The 16,175-nt window shown below is 40.3% G+C and overlaps 1 protein-coding gene across 3 annotated transcripts in view; it reads right to left on the reverse strand.

Moving 5' to 3' along the window:
• Cds1 (CDP-diacylglycerol synthase 1) overlaps positions 1-16,175 on the reverse strand; it is a 116,221-nt gene continuing 100,046 nt past the window's right edge. For 2 of the 3 annotated variants that reach the window (XM_029555322.1, XM_017802852.2), the window contains 6 exons: positions 15,084-15,152; positions 11,861-12,013; positions 9,739-9,858; positions 7,636-7,739; positions 1,908-2,031; positions 1-1,658 (listed from right to left, as the gene is read on the reverse strand). In XM_029555322.1, the coding sequence (XP_029411182.1) occupies positions 1,650-1,658; positions 1,908-2,031; positions 7,636-7,739; positions 9,739-9,858; positions 11,861-12,013; positions 15,084-15,152 (579 nt within the window). In that variant the 3' untranslated portion in view covers positions 1-1,649. The remainder of the gene's footprint in view (positions 1,659-1,907; positions 2,032-7,635; positions 7,740-9,738; positions 9,859-11,860; positions 12,014-15,083; positions 15,153-16,175) is intronic. The other variant, XM_029555323.1, reaches the window with a different exon arrangement.

Genomic DNA, 16,175 nt, shown 5'->3' on the forward strand with positions numbered 1-16,175 from the left:
CTGCCAATTTTCAACACAAGTTCCTAGCACAAGATTTGCATTGTATTTTTTAAAACTTTGGTGCCTGAAAATCTTTTATGGTCAACATGTGGAGCTGTTAGTGGGACAAATAAAAGCACTAGGTGTTGAAATTAAGTTGTGTGTGGCCTGACTAAAAAGTAATTGCTGCCTCCTGCAGCAGCACCTTCAGAGCCAGCTTCTAGGTTTTTATGCAGCAGCAGGAAATAATGCCAACTGAACATGTTCAGTGACAGTGAGTCACCCAGTGCAGGCCAAAGATGGACAGCACTCTCAGGGCTGAGGGCCACGGTGTCTGCTAGGTGCACTAGACACACATGCAAGTGTAGTACCCATGACCAGGTGATAGCTGTAGGCTCATCCACAGAACCCAAGAAAATCTACAGTAGATAGGAATATATAATACTTGAAATTCATTTCTAATTTAAACAAAAATATTTACTCTCTTCATTAACAAAACGTTCTTTACAATGTATTTATTTCTCCTCTCTGAATATTTCATTGGGGTCACTAGGTGACACCAGAAGGTTTATCACCAACTGTGTTATATTAAGTATGGCTGTAGAGGACACACAGCAACAGGAGCTTACATCTCCTGATAAACTTACTCTCATGTAGCTGGTGTCCGATCCACCCAAGGAAAGGTTCAGCATTTGGGTGCTTTTTCTTCTTGGTGGCTATCAGTTCTGCTTGATTTTTGTCTTTGGATTTTATGACATGATGGGAAGAGCAACAACGAGACACAGATTAGCTACCACCAGGATGTTGGCCTAGGAATGGGTCTCCCGGCAGACCTTCCTTCTTTCCAGGTGAGTGTTCAGAGGGCTGCTGGAGAGCCCGAGGCAGGCACAGAAAATGTTATACATGCAGCACCTCCGGGGGCAGCCCGCTGCTCAGTGGACATCCCTGATCTGCCTTGACCACCACTGCTACTCTCAGGACTTAGTGAAATCAGTTCACAGAAACAAGAAAGGCAGAGGCCTCCACCAAGAGGGACCCAAACCATAAGGCTCTCTTTACACTTCCTCATAGGCACCATTCTGGGAAAGATGAGCTGGTGGAGGAGCCACGCTTCGTGTTCTTCACGCAGAATTCGTGTTTGTTTCTCTAGGGAAGTTGCTGTGAGGTTATGGGTTTTTTTTTTTTTTTTTCCAGTTTTATCAGAAATGAACTCTGATACCTGCCTTTTCTAACTAACCAATAAATTTCAGCCTCTGGATTCCTGAATTTTGAAATTACTTAAAAACAGAATGTTTTCTCTTAGCAAATGATCACTCTTCTGAAAAGGCGACAGTCCAGAGGGGTGGAACCAAGTGATGCGTCACCCACCTAGCATGTTCAAGACCTGGGATGCGATCCCTAGTACCACAAACAAACAAAAAGAAACAGAAAAAGTGGACAAGCATTCTTTTTCTTTCTTTTTTTAATCTACCTTGCCCTTCAGAAAATACTTGAGCTTATGAGAAGAGGAAGGCAGGAGAGCTGACTCCTGCTGAGCCTCAGGAGACACAGTGAAGGAACAGCTCCAAGCGCAAAAGGGAGTATTTGTGCAAGAGATCCCCCTGCCAAGAACAACCTTCAGACTGCCTCGATCTACAGTGCTTGACTCTTCAAAATACATGTCTGTTAAATTATGAAACCTGGCAAGAAGGGGAAAGAAACGAACATTAGAAAATTCATCTTAGAAAAAGCACAGGATCTTTTGCTGGCAACTGCTATGTATTTCATAACTCAGATCTTGTGTTTGTTAAATAGTCACAGTAATTTCAGAGAAGAAACATTCATGTCTACAAAACTTGCATCGATTGCATTTTCAACCAAGTTTGGGTTCAGTGCAAGATCTCATCCGGCAGTGCTTCCTGCAGTTCCTCTTCTGGGTACAGTTATACCTTCAATGTGGGCTGGAGGATTCCTTTCTCAATGAGGTGAGTCTTCAAGGTTTTATATATGTTTAATTGCTGTTCTGGTTGAAGCACCAGCAGCTGCTGGAGCACTCTGCTGGGATTAGGACCCCTGATGATAAACAGAGAAGACAAGTTCAGGCTGTTTGCACGGGGCTAAGTAAAGCACAGGCTCCCAACTTCTGATAAGCAGTCTTTATGTGTTGAGGAGCCATCTTTACAGAATGAAACAGCTCTTCGTAAGATCTCATTCTAATGCCCAATGTTTGTGTCAAGGGGGAGCAAAAGCCAGAGTTAGTTTTCCCTAAAAAGCACTGAGACTAGATCGGGGAGAACTCACAGGCACAGAACACATAATAGCGCACAGCAATTTAGTGGTGTGCAGAACTAAGTTCTACAGAGACTCCCTAAAGGGCAACTTGAGGTAAGGGGTGAGGTTTGTAATAACAAATCCTAAGGCCAGTAGACACAGACAAACCAAAAGGAAGGCAATAAAAGAAACTTAAAATGTCTAGCTTCCAGACTGTGTAAGGTGCTCTGTTGAAGAAATGCCCCCAGGGAACTATGATTGTTCATTCAAGCCACAGAACACAGAAGTCCCGAGCCTAGCACCAAAGTCCCTGCGCAGTGTATGCAGGGATATACATAGGTCCCTTTGTTCACACAAAGTCTTGGTAGAGCCCAACCTGTAAGCAACATTAAAGCCTTCACTGCTCTATTTAGAAGGAGGACAGGAAGGAGGAAGAGTCCTGGAGTCCTTGCTCATCTGCTGTAGCAATCCACTCAGGGGAACACGGAGCCCAGGGAGAATCCAAGTGACCTCTGGGTGGCAATCTAGCCCCTTGCCCCACTCAGCAACACATCTCCCTTTGGGCTTACTCCTCCACTATCCCTTTGCTTTCGTGCAAAGGGGTCAGAGGAATTCTCGGCAGGGCCGTGACCTTACACCTTGCCCTAACATGACATTATTACAGATATGGAAGTATAACTTTCCACAGCCTGGACTAGAGAGCTCAACTCATTCATACATTAGAGATTACATACATTTCTAAAACACTAATTTGGCAAAATCAGTCAGGCATGGTGGCTGATACATGTAATCCCAGCATGTGGCATACTAAGACAGGAGGATCGCTATAAGTAAGAGGCCAGTTTGAGCTATATAGTGAGTTCCAGATCAGCCTAAATTACAAGAGTAAGACCTTGTCTCAAACAAACAAACAAACAAAAAAACAGAAAAGGAAAAGAAAGAAAAACATGACCAAAATTAATTCAATTCAAATCTTCAAGTAAAATCACTGCTACCTGAACCTTGTAATGCACTTGCACAGGAGCGCACTGGTGGAATGGTAAAATCTAACTGGAAAAGGCCATGAGCAACATAGGGGAACTGCACAGGATTCAGAGGAAAACATTAAAATGAGACAGTAAATGATTTATAGTACACTCTTGTTTTTTTGGTTTTTTTTTTTGTCTTTTTTGAGATAGGGTCTCCCTGTAGCCCCAGCTGACCTGGAACTCACTATGTAGACCAGGCTGGCTTTGAACTCACATTGATCTGCCTGCCTCTGCCTCCCAAGTGCTGGGATTAAAGGTGTGCGCCACCATACCCGGCTAATACAATCTTGTTAAAATAGGAATTCTGACTCCTGATTTTAATTCTTCAAATGAATGCATACTTGGGTTTAACAATATAATTATTTTCTTTTCTTACATACCAACTATAAGACTAGAAATCCCAGCAACAAAGAAATGTCTGCAACAGTGTTATTGCAATGGGAAGTAACAAAGGAAGAACTTACTCTCAATATCTTTGACTTAAAAAAGCAACACAAGCCAGGTGTGGTGGCACTCGCCTTTAATCCCAGCACTTGGGAGGCAGAGGCAGGTGGATCTCTGTGAGTTCTAGGCCAGCCTGGTCTACATAGTGAGTTCCAGGCCAGCTGGGACTATAGGGAGACCCTGTCTCAAAAAACACCACACACAAAAAAAAAAAACCCACAAAAAACCAAACAAAAAAACTAAACTATGCAATAGCCTAGATCAGCCATACCATAGGTCACCTTCATGCAATGTATGTCAGGTCAACAGCCAAAAACCTTTAGCCAAGTTTCTCTCACAGCTGAAGTCCAGGCAAGTCTCAGCCCCTCTTGTTTTATTAGATCTCTTCCAAAGATTCAGCAACTTCATAATTTAGTCCCGAAATAGATGACCACAGAGAAAAGGAAACTATCCGAGCAAGCTCAGCTAAATGCAAAGTGATGTCAGCAGGTGCTCCCAGCTGGCTGTGCCCAAGGATCTACTTTCAAATGGTGGGCAGCATGGCTCAGCATGACCTCTCAACTGAGAGAGAACCAGATATGGTTTTCATAGTTTTTTGTTTTGTTTTTCAAACAAAGAGTGTGAGTTAATACTTGAACTTCTGCCATCTTCTGAAAAATATTTTTTAGGGATTCAACTACTAAATACTAACACCAAAACATATCAGCAAATAGATTAATACTCTAATTAAAAAAACAAAGATGGCCAACACGGTCATAAAAAACAGTTATGTGTTTGTTAGAAAAGAAAAGCATCATTAGAAATAAAGACAATGGTATGCTAAAAATAAAAAGAACACAGACAGCATTCAAACAATTGCCCAAAAGAAAGTGGCCAGAGCTGTCCTCGTATACAACAAAGCAGGCTTTGAGACAAGTGGGAAAAGACAGACATGGTAAGATGACCAAATGATGCATTCCACAAGAGAATGACAGGGTTAAATTTGTATACATCCAATACAACTTCAAAATACAGAATGTCAAACTTGACAGAAGTAGAAAAGGGGGTTCATCTTTACCCACAGCAAGAGACACCAACAAACTCTCTTAAGTAACCAACAGAACAAGCACATCAAAAGACAAACAGACCAAACTGAAGACTGCATTGAACTTCACTGGACACATACATCTAAAAATTGCAAAATGCATATTTGCTTCGTATGCAGATGCAACATGTACTAGAAGAGATGACATGCTGGACCGTGAAACAAGCTTCAAAAGATAAATACAGATGTGGAACTCTGTAATAGTCTCCAACTGTTGCAAAAGAAGCTTCTTTGATGAGTGGTGACTGGCATAGTTGTCTGTAAATATAAGGATCCATATTTAGCATACAGTAAGAAATTACATTTATCCAGGGATGTGACAGACTTAGGGTTTTCTCTAAGATCTATGACCTCTCCAGTCATGCGTATTGGCTATGTTTATAGTGCCACATGTGAATTCCTTCCCACTGAGTGGGTTTTAAGTCCAATTAGGTAGCTGTTGATTACCCCCAAGGAAAAAGTGCCACTACTGCACCAATACAGTTTGCTGTGCTGGTTACTGTTGTGGTTATTAGGCTTTAAAGCTAGGGTTGGATCACTGCAGCTTGCATAGGAGACTATTACAGAGCTCCACAACTGGTGATACACAACAAGTGTCTGTGAGATGCTCAACCCTAAGTGACACACCTATAGTGGAAACTCTACACCTACAGCCCACGGAACACAGTGGAACAAGAGGTAGAGAATACTAATGTATCTCTCAACTCTCAGCAGTGAACCTTCCTCATACAACAGTGGGCAATGAACACAAAAGGCCACAACTGGGCAAAGTGTGGAGTATAAGAGTCTATAGAGTGTGTGGACTCCTATATTAAACTCTACCCACCCAGGGCTCAGGGACCATTACAGAAGAGGGAGAGGAACGACTGTAAGAGCCAGGTATATGATTATATGGAAACAGTTTTACAGGCTCCTGAAATTGCTCATATGAACCTATAGCAATGACAGCATGCACAAGGCCCAGGCAAACTCAAGAAGACAAAAACCCAGCATAGAACCGGAGAAATGGGCCAGTAGGCCCCAGTCTTAGCCGAAGAACTATTGGCAGCTGATTACTACTGGGTGAGGAAGAGCTGATCTTCTTTAAGGGAGAGACTCTAGATAGGCTGACTAGACCCCCAGTGGATGAACTTACACTGCAGAACATGTAGGTACACTAACTTGACTCAATAAGCCTTGACAGACTGCATGAAAGAATACATGAAATACTGTAGGGAGCTACAGAAGGTACAGATAGGGGAGGAAGTATAAAGATGACTAAGATGCTCTGTATGAAATGCACAAAAACTCAATAAAAATATACATTAGTAAAAAAATCCAAAAATCATACAGAATGGGTTTTTCAACCAGAGTGAATTAGGGAAAATATCAATAAAGGAAGAAAAGAAAGTTTTGATTTGTTTTGAAATCAATATACTTTTAAGTAATCCATGTATCAAAGGAGACAGTAATACAGGAAAGTGGAAAATATCTGTCACTGAATAATGAAAACGTAAATACTTTAACTTACAGGATGAGAATAAAGTAGCATAACAGAGGAAGTTCATTGTGTTCAATGGCTCTATTAGATAAGGCTAAAGTTAGTAATATAGGCGTTATCTTAAAAAGCTAAAGAAAGAACAGCAAATTGAACTTTAGAAAGATAAAAAAATTAAAAATAAGAGTGGAGGGGCTGGAGAGATGGCTCAGTGGTTAAGAAATACAGCTGTTCTTGCAGAAGACCCGGGTTCGAATCCCAGCACCCACATGGAAGCTAACAACTGTCCATAATTCCAGTCCCAGGGGATCCAACATCCTCTTCTGACTTCCACAGGCATTGCATGACATGGGTGCACTTATCTACATGCAGGCAATACACGCATACACACAAAATAAAAATAATAAATAAAAAATATAATAAAGCCCTGGTTCTTTGAAAAGATAAATGAAAGACTATAACTTCCTTCCCTCAGAAAATACAGAAATTCTTACACTGCTATGGGTATATATTTTAACTGTATATTTAAAGATTTCTAAATTAAGTTTCACTCTAAACAATTTATGGAAATCCATATGTTCCATGGCTCTGGTACTATAAGTGGAGAAATGAAGTCACCACAAGGGTAATACAATTAGCTTCCACATACTAAACTGCCATTTTGGAGTAGGTCTAAATCATTAAGAGTCAATAACAAGAACAAATCACCCTGTCTAAGCCGTTACGTCCACCCATCCTCTCACTCCTCACACATATACACAGTAGTAACCCCCCGGCCTACCCTTCACACACACACATGTAGTAACCCCCAAGCCTGCCCCTCACACACGCACACGGTAGTAATCTCCCAGCCTGCCCCTCACATGTGTACATAGTACTAATCTCCCAGCCTGCTTTCTTTTTCTCCATGACTTCTACAGTTTTCTGCATTATTTATTACTCAATTCTGACCCTCTAATCTCTCAGCAAGAAGCTGAGGGGAGGGGCTTGGTTGGCTTTATTCTCTGCTATGTCTATGACTAGAACATTCCATGACACATGCCCAGAACACTCTGTAACACATGGGTGAATTATGCTCTTTTTTAACTCTTACCATTCACAGGTATGACAATGCCTACACAGTTGAGAAATGCAGTTGGCTCCTATTTCCAATCCACATTGCCTGGGTTTTTCATTTGTTTCTGCTAATGGGCATGATATATACTATTTTTAAATTGTTCAAATGTATGAAAAAGAATGATGATTTAACCATACTGCTCAGAGCTTCAATTCCACTTAATTTGACATTACAGATTACCATTGATAGTGAACTTAGACTAATGGGAACTCAAAGAAATCATGTGATTTGAGAAGGCTTTTGATATATAAAATACCTTATAAAACTTGTGATGTATACATGGACGAATGTTGCCATCAGATACTGACAATCAAACCTGTCTACTATCCCACCATGTCCAGGAATGGTGTTTGCAAAATCCTGCAGAAACAAACAAATATGCAAAAACATCACCTATATCAAATTCTGATTTGTAAATGTCTTTTCAGTATCACAAACTGTATTAAAGAAAACACCTGACTATTAATTTTTCCAATAAACACAAATCAATTAGAATAACATACTAAAACCATATCTTTCAAATCTGCATTCATTATTTAATTTCTGAACTAGCCCACAGCATTGAAATAACAATATTAATTAAATCTAGCACTTTTTCTCACTAATAAAATTTTTCCAAGTAAAAATTCTATCAACTATTATTAATCTAATTTCCCAAGAGCCTATGCTTCTGCTCAGCCAGAAGCTATCTGGGCGTTATTTTGGTACTGTTACAGATGTACAAGTGTTTCTAACTCATGCTTATTCTAATAGCTCTTGCTGTGAAATAAACAGTCTAATCTAATGATAAACATTTCTTCTTTCTTTAAGTATTTAGGGTAGAAAGAAAACCAAAACAGCTAGCTCACTGAGAAAACCTCATGTCAGTCCATTAAATGGCTAAACTGAGAAGTTGGGTGGAAAGCTACTACAAACCAACCTACAGATGTGCTCACTCCTCTGGACCCTGGAAACAGAAGTAACTACCTGTTCTTATAGCACACTCACACGTCTAACACACACAAGATGCTACTGCAACTTCAGACATGCAAAAAAATCTCCCTTCAACAAGAAACACTGGATTAGACACCACTAAAAAGATGTCATTCTAAGTACACATTTCTCTGTTTAAAACAATTACTGAAAAATTCTTTAATTTTTGCCTGCCCATTCTCCTGGAGATCTCCCCCTTCTCATTACAGCATGCAGCAGCCACAGCAATGCCATCCCACTCAGCTGATGGCTAACAACGTTTGTGTCACCTCACACAGTCTCAGTGGTCAGTGTGGACGGATGGGGCTGCTCCCCCAATGGGTAAGGGAACACCTTGAGGCCAGGGTCCTGCAAGCTTCATCCTTTACTTTCCACTTATCTCAACACCCTTGTTAGGACAGATGCTCTGAGAGTTTATTTGCATCCCTGGTCTGTCTAAGGTCCTGTTTGGTCAGGCCCTTCCAGACACCATTCTCATCCATTCTCTGACACAGTTGCTCTATCCTTGTCCCCCCCGCCCCCAAAAGGCAACTCCCCTCCTTGCACTCATTGCAACATTCTTCCTCAAACTTCTCTTAAGACTCATTCTTGTCCTTTCCTCTGATCTCAGCTCTACCCCCTCTGAGGGGCCATCCCTGATCAGCCCACCTTCAAAAGCCACTTTAACCCCTAATGTCCCCATTCTACCTTAACACAGTGAAAGAGGAAGGTTGAGGTGACATCACTTTATGATGATCCAACTCAACTAAAACATGGGGACAACTCTAAGTATCTGCAACAGAGTCAGCAAATCAAATCCACAGACCAAATCCAGTCCATCATCTGTCCTGTAATAAATAACGTTTCATTAAGACCGAAACATTCACGGACATGTCTGTGAGGTCAGAGCTCACAGTGCAGCAGCAGAGTTTACAGTGTAAAAGCTGTGATGGAAGGACAGACTGCAAAGTCTGATATGGCACCACTCTCTCCAGAAAGTGTGATAACTGCCTAACCTATCAGGATGGACAGCTACATATCCAAACGATCTTCTGCATAACCTTTCAAGTGAGACTGACAAAATGCTAAACTGCAGATAACACATGGCTGAATTCTTTAATTTTTAAAATAACAAGATTCTGTGTTTATACCAGTAATGAGGGAACATATCATTTCTATAAGAGGCTGATATGTCACTTCAGAATGTATGAATGTGGCATGGCCAAACTAACAAAAAAGAACACCCTCAAACCAGCCAGGCAGCATTTCTATGAGGCTAAACAAATTACAGGGATGGTACAATTTCTTGCCCAAGGGTTTAAGGCAAACCAAGAGGGGACAAATTCCAATTAAGATACAGTCTCTAATCATGCCCACTAATAATGTAGCAAAGAATGTGAAAAAATACCTTGATTTTAAAAGCTCTTTTGAATCCACTGGCAAAGAAACCTCCAAATGGGCCAATCAGTGATGCAAATGTTGAAAGAGCAATGCTGTGTATCTGGAAAGGATACAAGCTCACTGTTTCCTAAAGAGGAAGAGGAAGTGGGGAGAGAGAATAACTGTATTAAAATTCTATTTGAGCATGCCATGTAATCAAGGAATCATGGAAAAACAGGAAGCCTAATATGCACATTTTTGCTAATTTCACAAGCTCTAAAGATCATGAGAGAAAAACGTTATTATATGCTTTCTATCCTGCCTTCTATTCAACCAGCAGGCTCTGTGCCCTGTGCCAACACACTGCCGAGAACCCACAGGCTCAGTCTCATGGCTTGTAAAGCACTAGTTCAGTCAGGAGCTTCAGCAACAGTTAAGTTATAGGACATAATAGCTAAATTAATTCCTACATTTGCTTTATTTTTTGCCAATAGTACTGTTTTTATAATTACATAATATTTTAATTTTATATTTCATAACATTATCTAATTTTACATGATGAAATAGGAAACCATCATCTTTTTCCCCAAAGCTAAATTGAATACTATGGGAACACAGAGAAATAGTTAAAATATAATCAAGGGCTAGCACGGTCGCATATACATGCTATCCTAGCACTCTGAAAGCTGATATAGGAGGACTTTGAGTTGAAGGTCAGCCTGGGGCTACATGGTGAGATCCTGTCTTAAACAAAACAGAACAAAAACAAAACCTCCCAAAATGAACATCACTTAAGCACTTACAGATGATTTGGGGAGATCATAAAAAAGAATTTTATACTCAAGTTTATAACACTTTCTCCTGTAGACAGCACATAATGAATACAGTCCAAGAAAGATGTTTGGCCCATGAAGCTTTGAACCTATTCCCAAAGTGAAAGCCTTGTTCTGAATTAGAGACAGAATCACCTGAACTTTGAGAGTATACAACAGGTGTGGATATTGAAAATATGTCTGGAATCCACATATTGATCAGTCAAGGGAAGAAATCATTTACAGGTTAGCCTGCTTCTACGAATTTGAATCAGAAGTGCAATGTTTCAAATACACACACACAGGTGCACACCCACACAGACACACAGCTACTTGAATCCCCATCTTAATAAACCCATGCCAATCCTAATAACGCAGATAGGAGGACGTTCCTTGAGAGCATGCCAAATGCCCTTTAAGGGGGCATCTCAAAGATGCTTTAAAAGGCAGCAATGGGCTTGGGAGAAAAACTCATTTTTAGAAGATTTCTATGCTAATAATGTCCTCTAAAAATCAAGAACACTTTCAACTGATGGGTTTAATTAAGTTTTAAACTGAGTCAGTTCATATTAGCAACATGTAAAATTCATTCTAATTCATTTATTTATAAAAATCTATGGAATATTTAAAATCCTTGAAAAAATAAATAAAATGCCACCAATATTTAAATCATTATGCAAATAAACTTGTAGTATACAAATGCTTTGTAATGTTAATACTCATTTGATGTTTAAGAAATAAATCCCAAGGGTATAGAATATATTTTTGATGACAGACATAAAGTCTACTTCTATATTATAAAATTGAAAATTCATGCCAGGTGTGGTGGCACATGCCTTTAATTCTGGCACTAGGGAGGCAGAGGCAGGCAGATCTCTGGGAGTTCAAGGCCAGCCTGGTCTACATAGTGAGTTCCAGGACAGCTGGGGCTACAGGGAGACCCTGTCTCAAAAAGACCCCCCCCCAAAAAAAAAAACAAAAAAAAATTGAAAATTCTGTAGAGATCAGTTTCCCTTAAGAATCTGAGTCTTGGGGTTGGTGAGATGGCTCAGTAGTTAGAGGCGCTTGCTGTGCAAGCCTGGAACCCTGAGTTCACTTCTCAGAATCCATGTAGAGGTGGAAGGAGAAAACTGACTCCATAAAGTTGTCCTTTGACCTGTTCGTGTGAGTACACACACACACACACACACACACACACACACACACACACACAACACAATACATACACATACACAATAATACTAAATTTTTAAAAAAGAATCAGAACCTCATTATTAAAGGAAGCTTGTCTTTGGAATAAAGGCTCTGTAATCATGTTACCTGGTGGTTTCCTCTTACCCGTCTCAACACTGCCTTTAGGAATGGAGGGAGGGAGTAGCTCTGAAGCTGGAACAGCTCGGAGGGCTCACATTCCGTCACGAAAGAATTGATGTCACTTCGGTATTCTACTGGGCATACAAAGTACTGGTATTTGGACAACAAACAGGCAGCCTGAAGAACAAAGCAAGAGTTCCTGAGACACTGCCTACATGACAGTAAGCTGTGTGTCAGAAAGGCCAGAGACAGGAGCCAGGCTGCCTGTGATTAGTCTTCAGCTATGTATTTGTTTAGAAGGTAGTAACTGTCTCAGTAAAAATAACTTGAAGGACCTTTAGAAAACAAAAAAGATTTCTACCCAACCTCAAAGGGGCTGGGGGTTAATCTGAATACCTTTTTTTAGTCTTTTGGGACAGGGTCTCCTTGTAGGCCTAGCTGACCTGGAACTCATTATATAGACCAGGCTAGCCTTGATCTCACAAAGATCCGCCCACTTCTGCCTCCCAAGTCCTCGGATTAAAGGCATGTGTCACCATGCCCAGCCTGAACACTTCTTAAAAAAGATTTATATTTCATATGTATGTGTATGTGCCTAAGTGGATGTATGCTATACACCATATATGTGCAGGGGCCAGCAGAGGCCAGAAGAGGGTGTTCCTTGAAACTGGAGTTACAGACTCCATGTTGTTAGTTTCCATGTGGGTGTTGAGAAAGGAACCTGTGTTAAAAAGCAGCAAGTACTCTTAACTGCTGAGCCATCTCTCCAGCCCCTAATCTGAACTCTTAGAAAAGTAAGATCTTGGGGCTGGAGAGATGGCTCAGTGGTTAACAGCAGTGGCTGCTCTTGCGGAGAACCCAGGTTCCATTCCCAGCACCTACATGGTAGCTAACAACTATCTGTAACTCCAGTTCCAGGGGATCCGATGCACTCTTCTGACCTCTGCGGGCATCGCACAACACAGGTACACTTAAACACATGCAGGCAATACACTCGCACACATAAATAAATAAAAATAATAAATATTAAAAAAGATCTTATTTTTAATTTAAAAAATTTTATTATCGTGTGCATCTATGCATGTGTGCATGATGTGCTTACATGCCACAGAACACATGTGGATGTCAGAGGACAAGTTTGTGGAGTCAGTTCTCTCCTTCCACTTTTTGATGGGTTCCGGGGATGGAGCTCAGGCTGCCAGGTTTGTACCTGTTGACCATCTCACTAGCCAAGGATCTTACCTTTGAAAAGTCCACATAATGAATCTTAGCAGAAGCTAAGAAGATCCAACATGTAAAGGGACGCATTATAAAGGCATATATAGTGGCTTAATATAAGCTTCTATCAATTTCACCAGTTAGTAACCAGTGATACAAAGTGCTATGCTGATAGTGCACAAGAGTGCAGGGGAGTCTCTGGTTCCTCACCAACCGGAACACTTCGACTCTGTCCACATCATTGCAAATTTTAAAATTAGCCATCCCCAGTGATGGAAATATGAGATGCATGAGATAAAACACACTATTATAAGCTTCAGTTGCCAGATAAAAGTTAATTTTGTTTCCATTTCTTTTCTGCTCAAGAAGGTTAGCAGAATTCAAATATGACATTATGAACAGGAACTACCTTTGCTTCCAAATGAACCAGTTTCTTTAAGTCCATTAATCTGAAAAATATGTAACTCCCTTCTCACTATTTGGTTATCTGCTACGTTATTGTGGATAGCATCTCTGTTTTCCTCCAATGATATGGCTTTCCCTATAGTATTTCTAAATAACTCTTTAATTAACTTAAAATTTTCCTTAATTTGAATGCATAAACATTGGATGGGATTAGATCATTACTCATTATTACATTTATCAATTATTATTGATATTCTACCTCAAAACTTTTTTGTAATTCTACTAGAACTGAGAATGAACTGTTTATAAGCTAAATGGAGAGATTATGGAGGTTTTTCCCATTCAGGACAATGCCACATTTCCATTTATTTATATATTCTCCCCAAAGCTGTATGTTACAAGTTATCCTATATTTTAATTAATTAATTAATTAATTAATTAATTAAATGTGTATGACTGTATTGCCTACGTGTATGTAAGTGCAACCAGGTCATTCAATGCCTGTGGAGGCCAGAAGAGGGTGTTGAATTCTCCTGGAACTGGAGTTACAGATGGCTATTAGCTGCCATGTGGGTGCTGGGAATTGAACCTGGGTCCTCTACAAGAGTAGCTAGTGCTTTTAACCTCTGAGCCATCTCTCCAACCCCAAGTTACCCTATATTTTGATATAATATTTTGCAATGTTCAGGGACTAAACCTTTAAAAATTTAAGTTTCCTAATACTAATTTCTTGGTATATGTACCTTCTGGTTAGTCATTTAAAGTACCTTGATTCTCACTAAACACCTTTTAATTAACCTAAACTCTAGAGCTGGGAATGTGGTTCAGGGTAGAGTGCTTTTCAACATGCTCACCATTCTGGGTTCAATCCTCAGGAACAAAAACAAAAAAAAATCCCCAACAACAACAACACTGAAACTTAAGCCAAGTGTGGTGGTGCACACCTTTAATCCCAGCACTTGGGAGGCAGAGGCAGGTGTATCTTTGTGAGTTTGAGCCAACCTGATCTACACAGTGAGTTCCAGGCCAGCTGGGGCTACAGGGAGATCCCCATTCTCAAAAAGAACAAAAAAAAATCCAAACTTTAAACTCCATAACCCTAAACTAATATTTTAAAGATGAACAAGTTGGGCTCACAGGAGGAACTACTCATTTAGCCAGCGGACACCATGTGTCAGGGAGGCAGCATTGTCACCCATGTGTCAACACCATTTGCATTCTGGTACTGGTCAGATACTACCTGTCCCAGCATCTGTGTACCTCCCCTCCCTCACCCCCAAGGCAGAACAGCTTTCAGAAACTGTCAAAACACACAACAGTGGATCTCAAATCTGGCTGTATGTTAGAATCATCTGAGGAAGTCAGTCATCCTCAGATACAGATAGCACACAGATTTTGTTTAAATTCCCAAGTGATCTATCTGCTAAGCAGCCAGGATGATAGCTACCAGGGAACAAACGGGTTCTATTATAAATTAGGTATTGAACCTGGGTCCTTTGCAAGGGTAGGCAGCTCTACTGCAAATTGGCATTTTGTAATTTAGGTGTTATAGTTTAAAAAATACTAATAAAGTCAGTATGACTTTGCAAAATATAAATGAAATTAAAATCCTAATAAAACTCACAATGAATCCAAATATGACTGTAGAGAAGAAACCACCAATGAATCCTTCCCAGGTCTTCTTAGGAGACAGCTAATGAGGCCAAGCAAAATGAAGGAGGTTTATTACACTTGCAAAATACACAGCACACGTCAGCCTTAAGGAGTTCCCTCAGGACTTTCAACATCTCTTTCCATTTTTTCTTATTGGAATGGTTTAAAACTCAACTTGTGGTCATGATTTACTCGTGTAAATATCTTGACTACCATAGAATGAACAGCAGACTCAAATATGTGGCATGCTAGAAATGCCTATTGTTTTTGTTAAATAGTTTCAAGTTAAACTGCTTCTTTTCAAATGGCTTTAAACTCTATATCAAAGTAATTGTCTTACGACTTGTATGTTTCTCTTGGACTAGGATTGCATCAGTCACCCCAAGTACATATGGCAGTGCTGCTGACCTACTACTGATCAAAAACCAGAATGAGTACAGCAAAGCACGGATACCGCAGCAAACCAGGTTGTGTCCTTTTGGCAGGTGGGCTGGGGAAAGAGCCCCACTGTGGCGCTCATGCTGCTCGGGAACTTGCAATCCTGCTGCAGTCTCTCAAGTGCTGGGACTACAGGTGTGCACTACCATACTCAGCCCAAATTTTCATATAGTCCTAATATGCAACATATGATTTCTTTCTAAAATGAAATATTTCACAGCCCTAAATTCTGTAGTTGTCCAAATATTTACAACTATGTCTATCTTCAGAAAGAAAAGAACATATTGTGCTTCTAAGAACAAATACTGTCTGTGTGTTTCACAGTCGAGCTACTGTTTCCCAGTCAATGGGACATTCAGGGAGAAAAATCCGGAGGTAGGTCTGGAACTTGGTGGTACAGGGCAGGAGACGACTCAGAGAGTGCATAAGTGTAACTTCCCAAAGCTGCTACATAAGCTAAGAATTAAAATGTGTATGGGGGATTTGGCCATCCAGTATCACTGATGGTCTTTGCACTGACAGAAGCTAATGCTCAAAAGGGAATATTTAAGGGCAGAAATGGATTATAGCCTAAGCTACCCAAGCTCCTTATAACATTTTGTCTTGATGTTAAGAAAGCCCAAAA

Source organism: Nannospalax galili, unplaced genomic scaffold, assembly GCF_000622305.1.
Source record: "Nannospalax galili isolate Female #2095 unplaced genomic scaffold, S.galili_v1.0 scaffold405, whole genome shotgun sequence".
NCBI classification, from domain to species: domain Eukaryota; kingdom Metazoa; phylum Chordata; class Mammalia; order Rodentia; family Spalacidae; genus Nannospalax; species Nannospalax galili.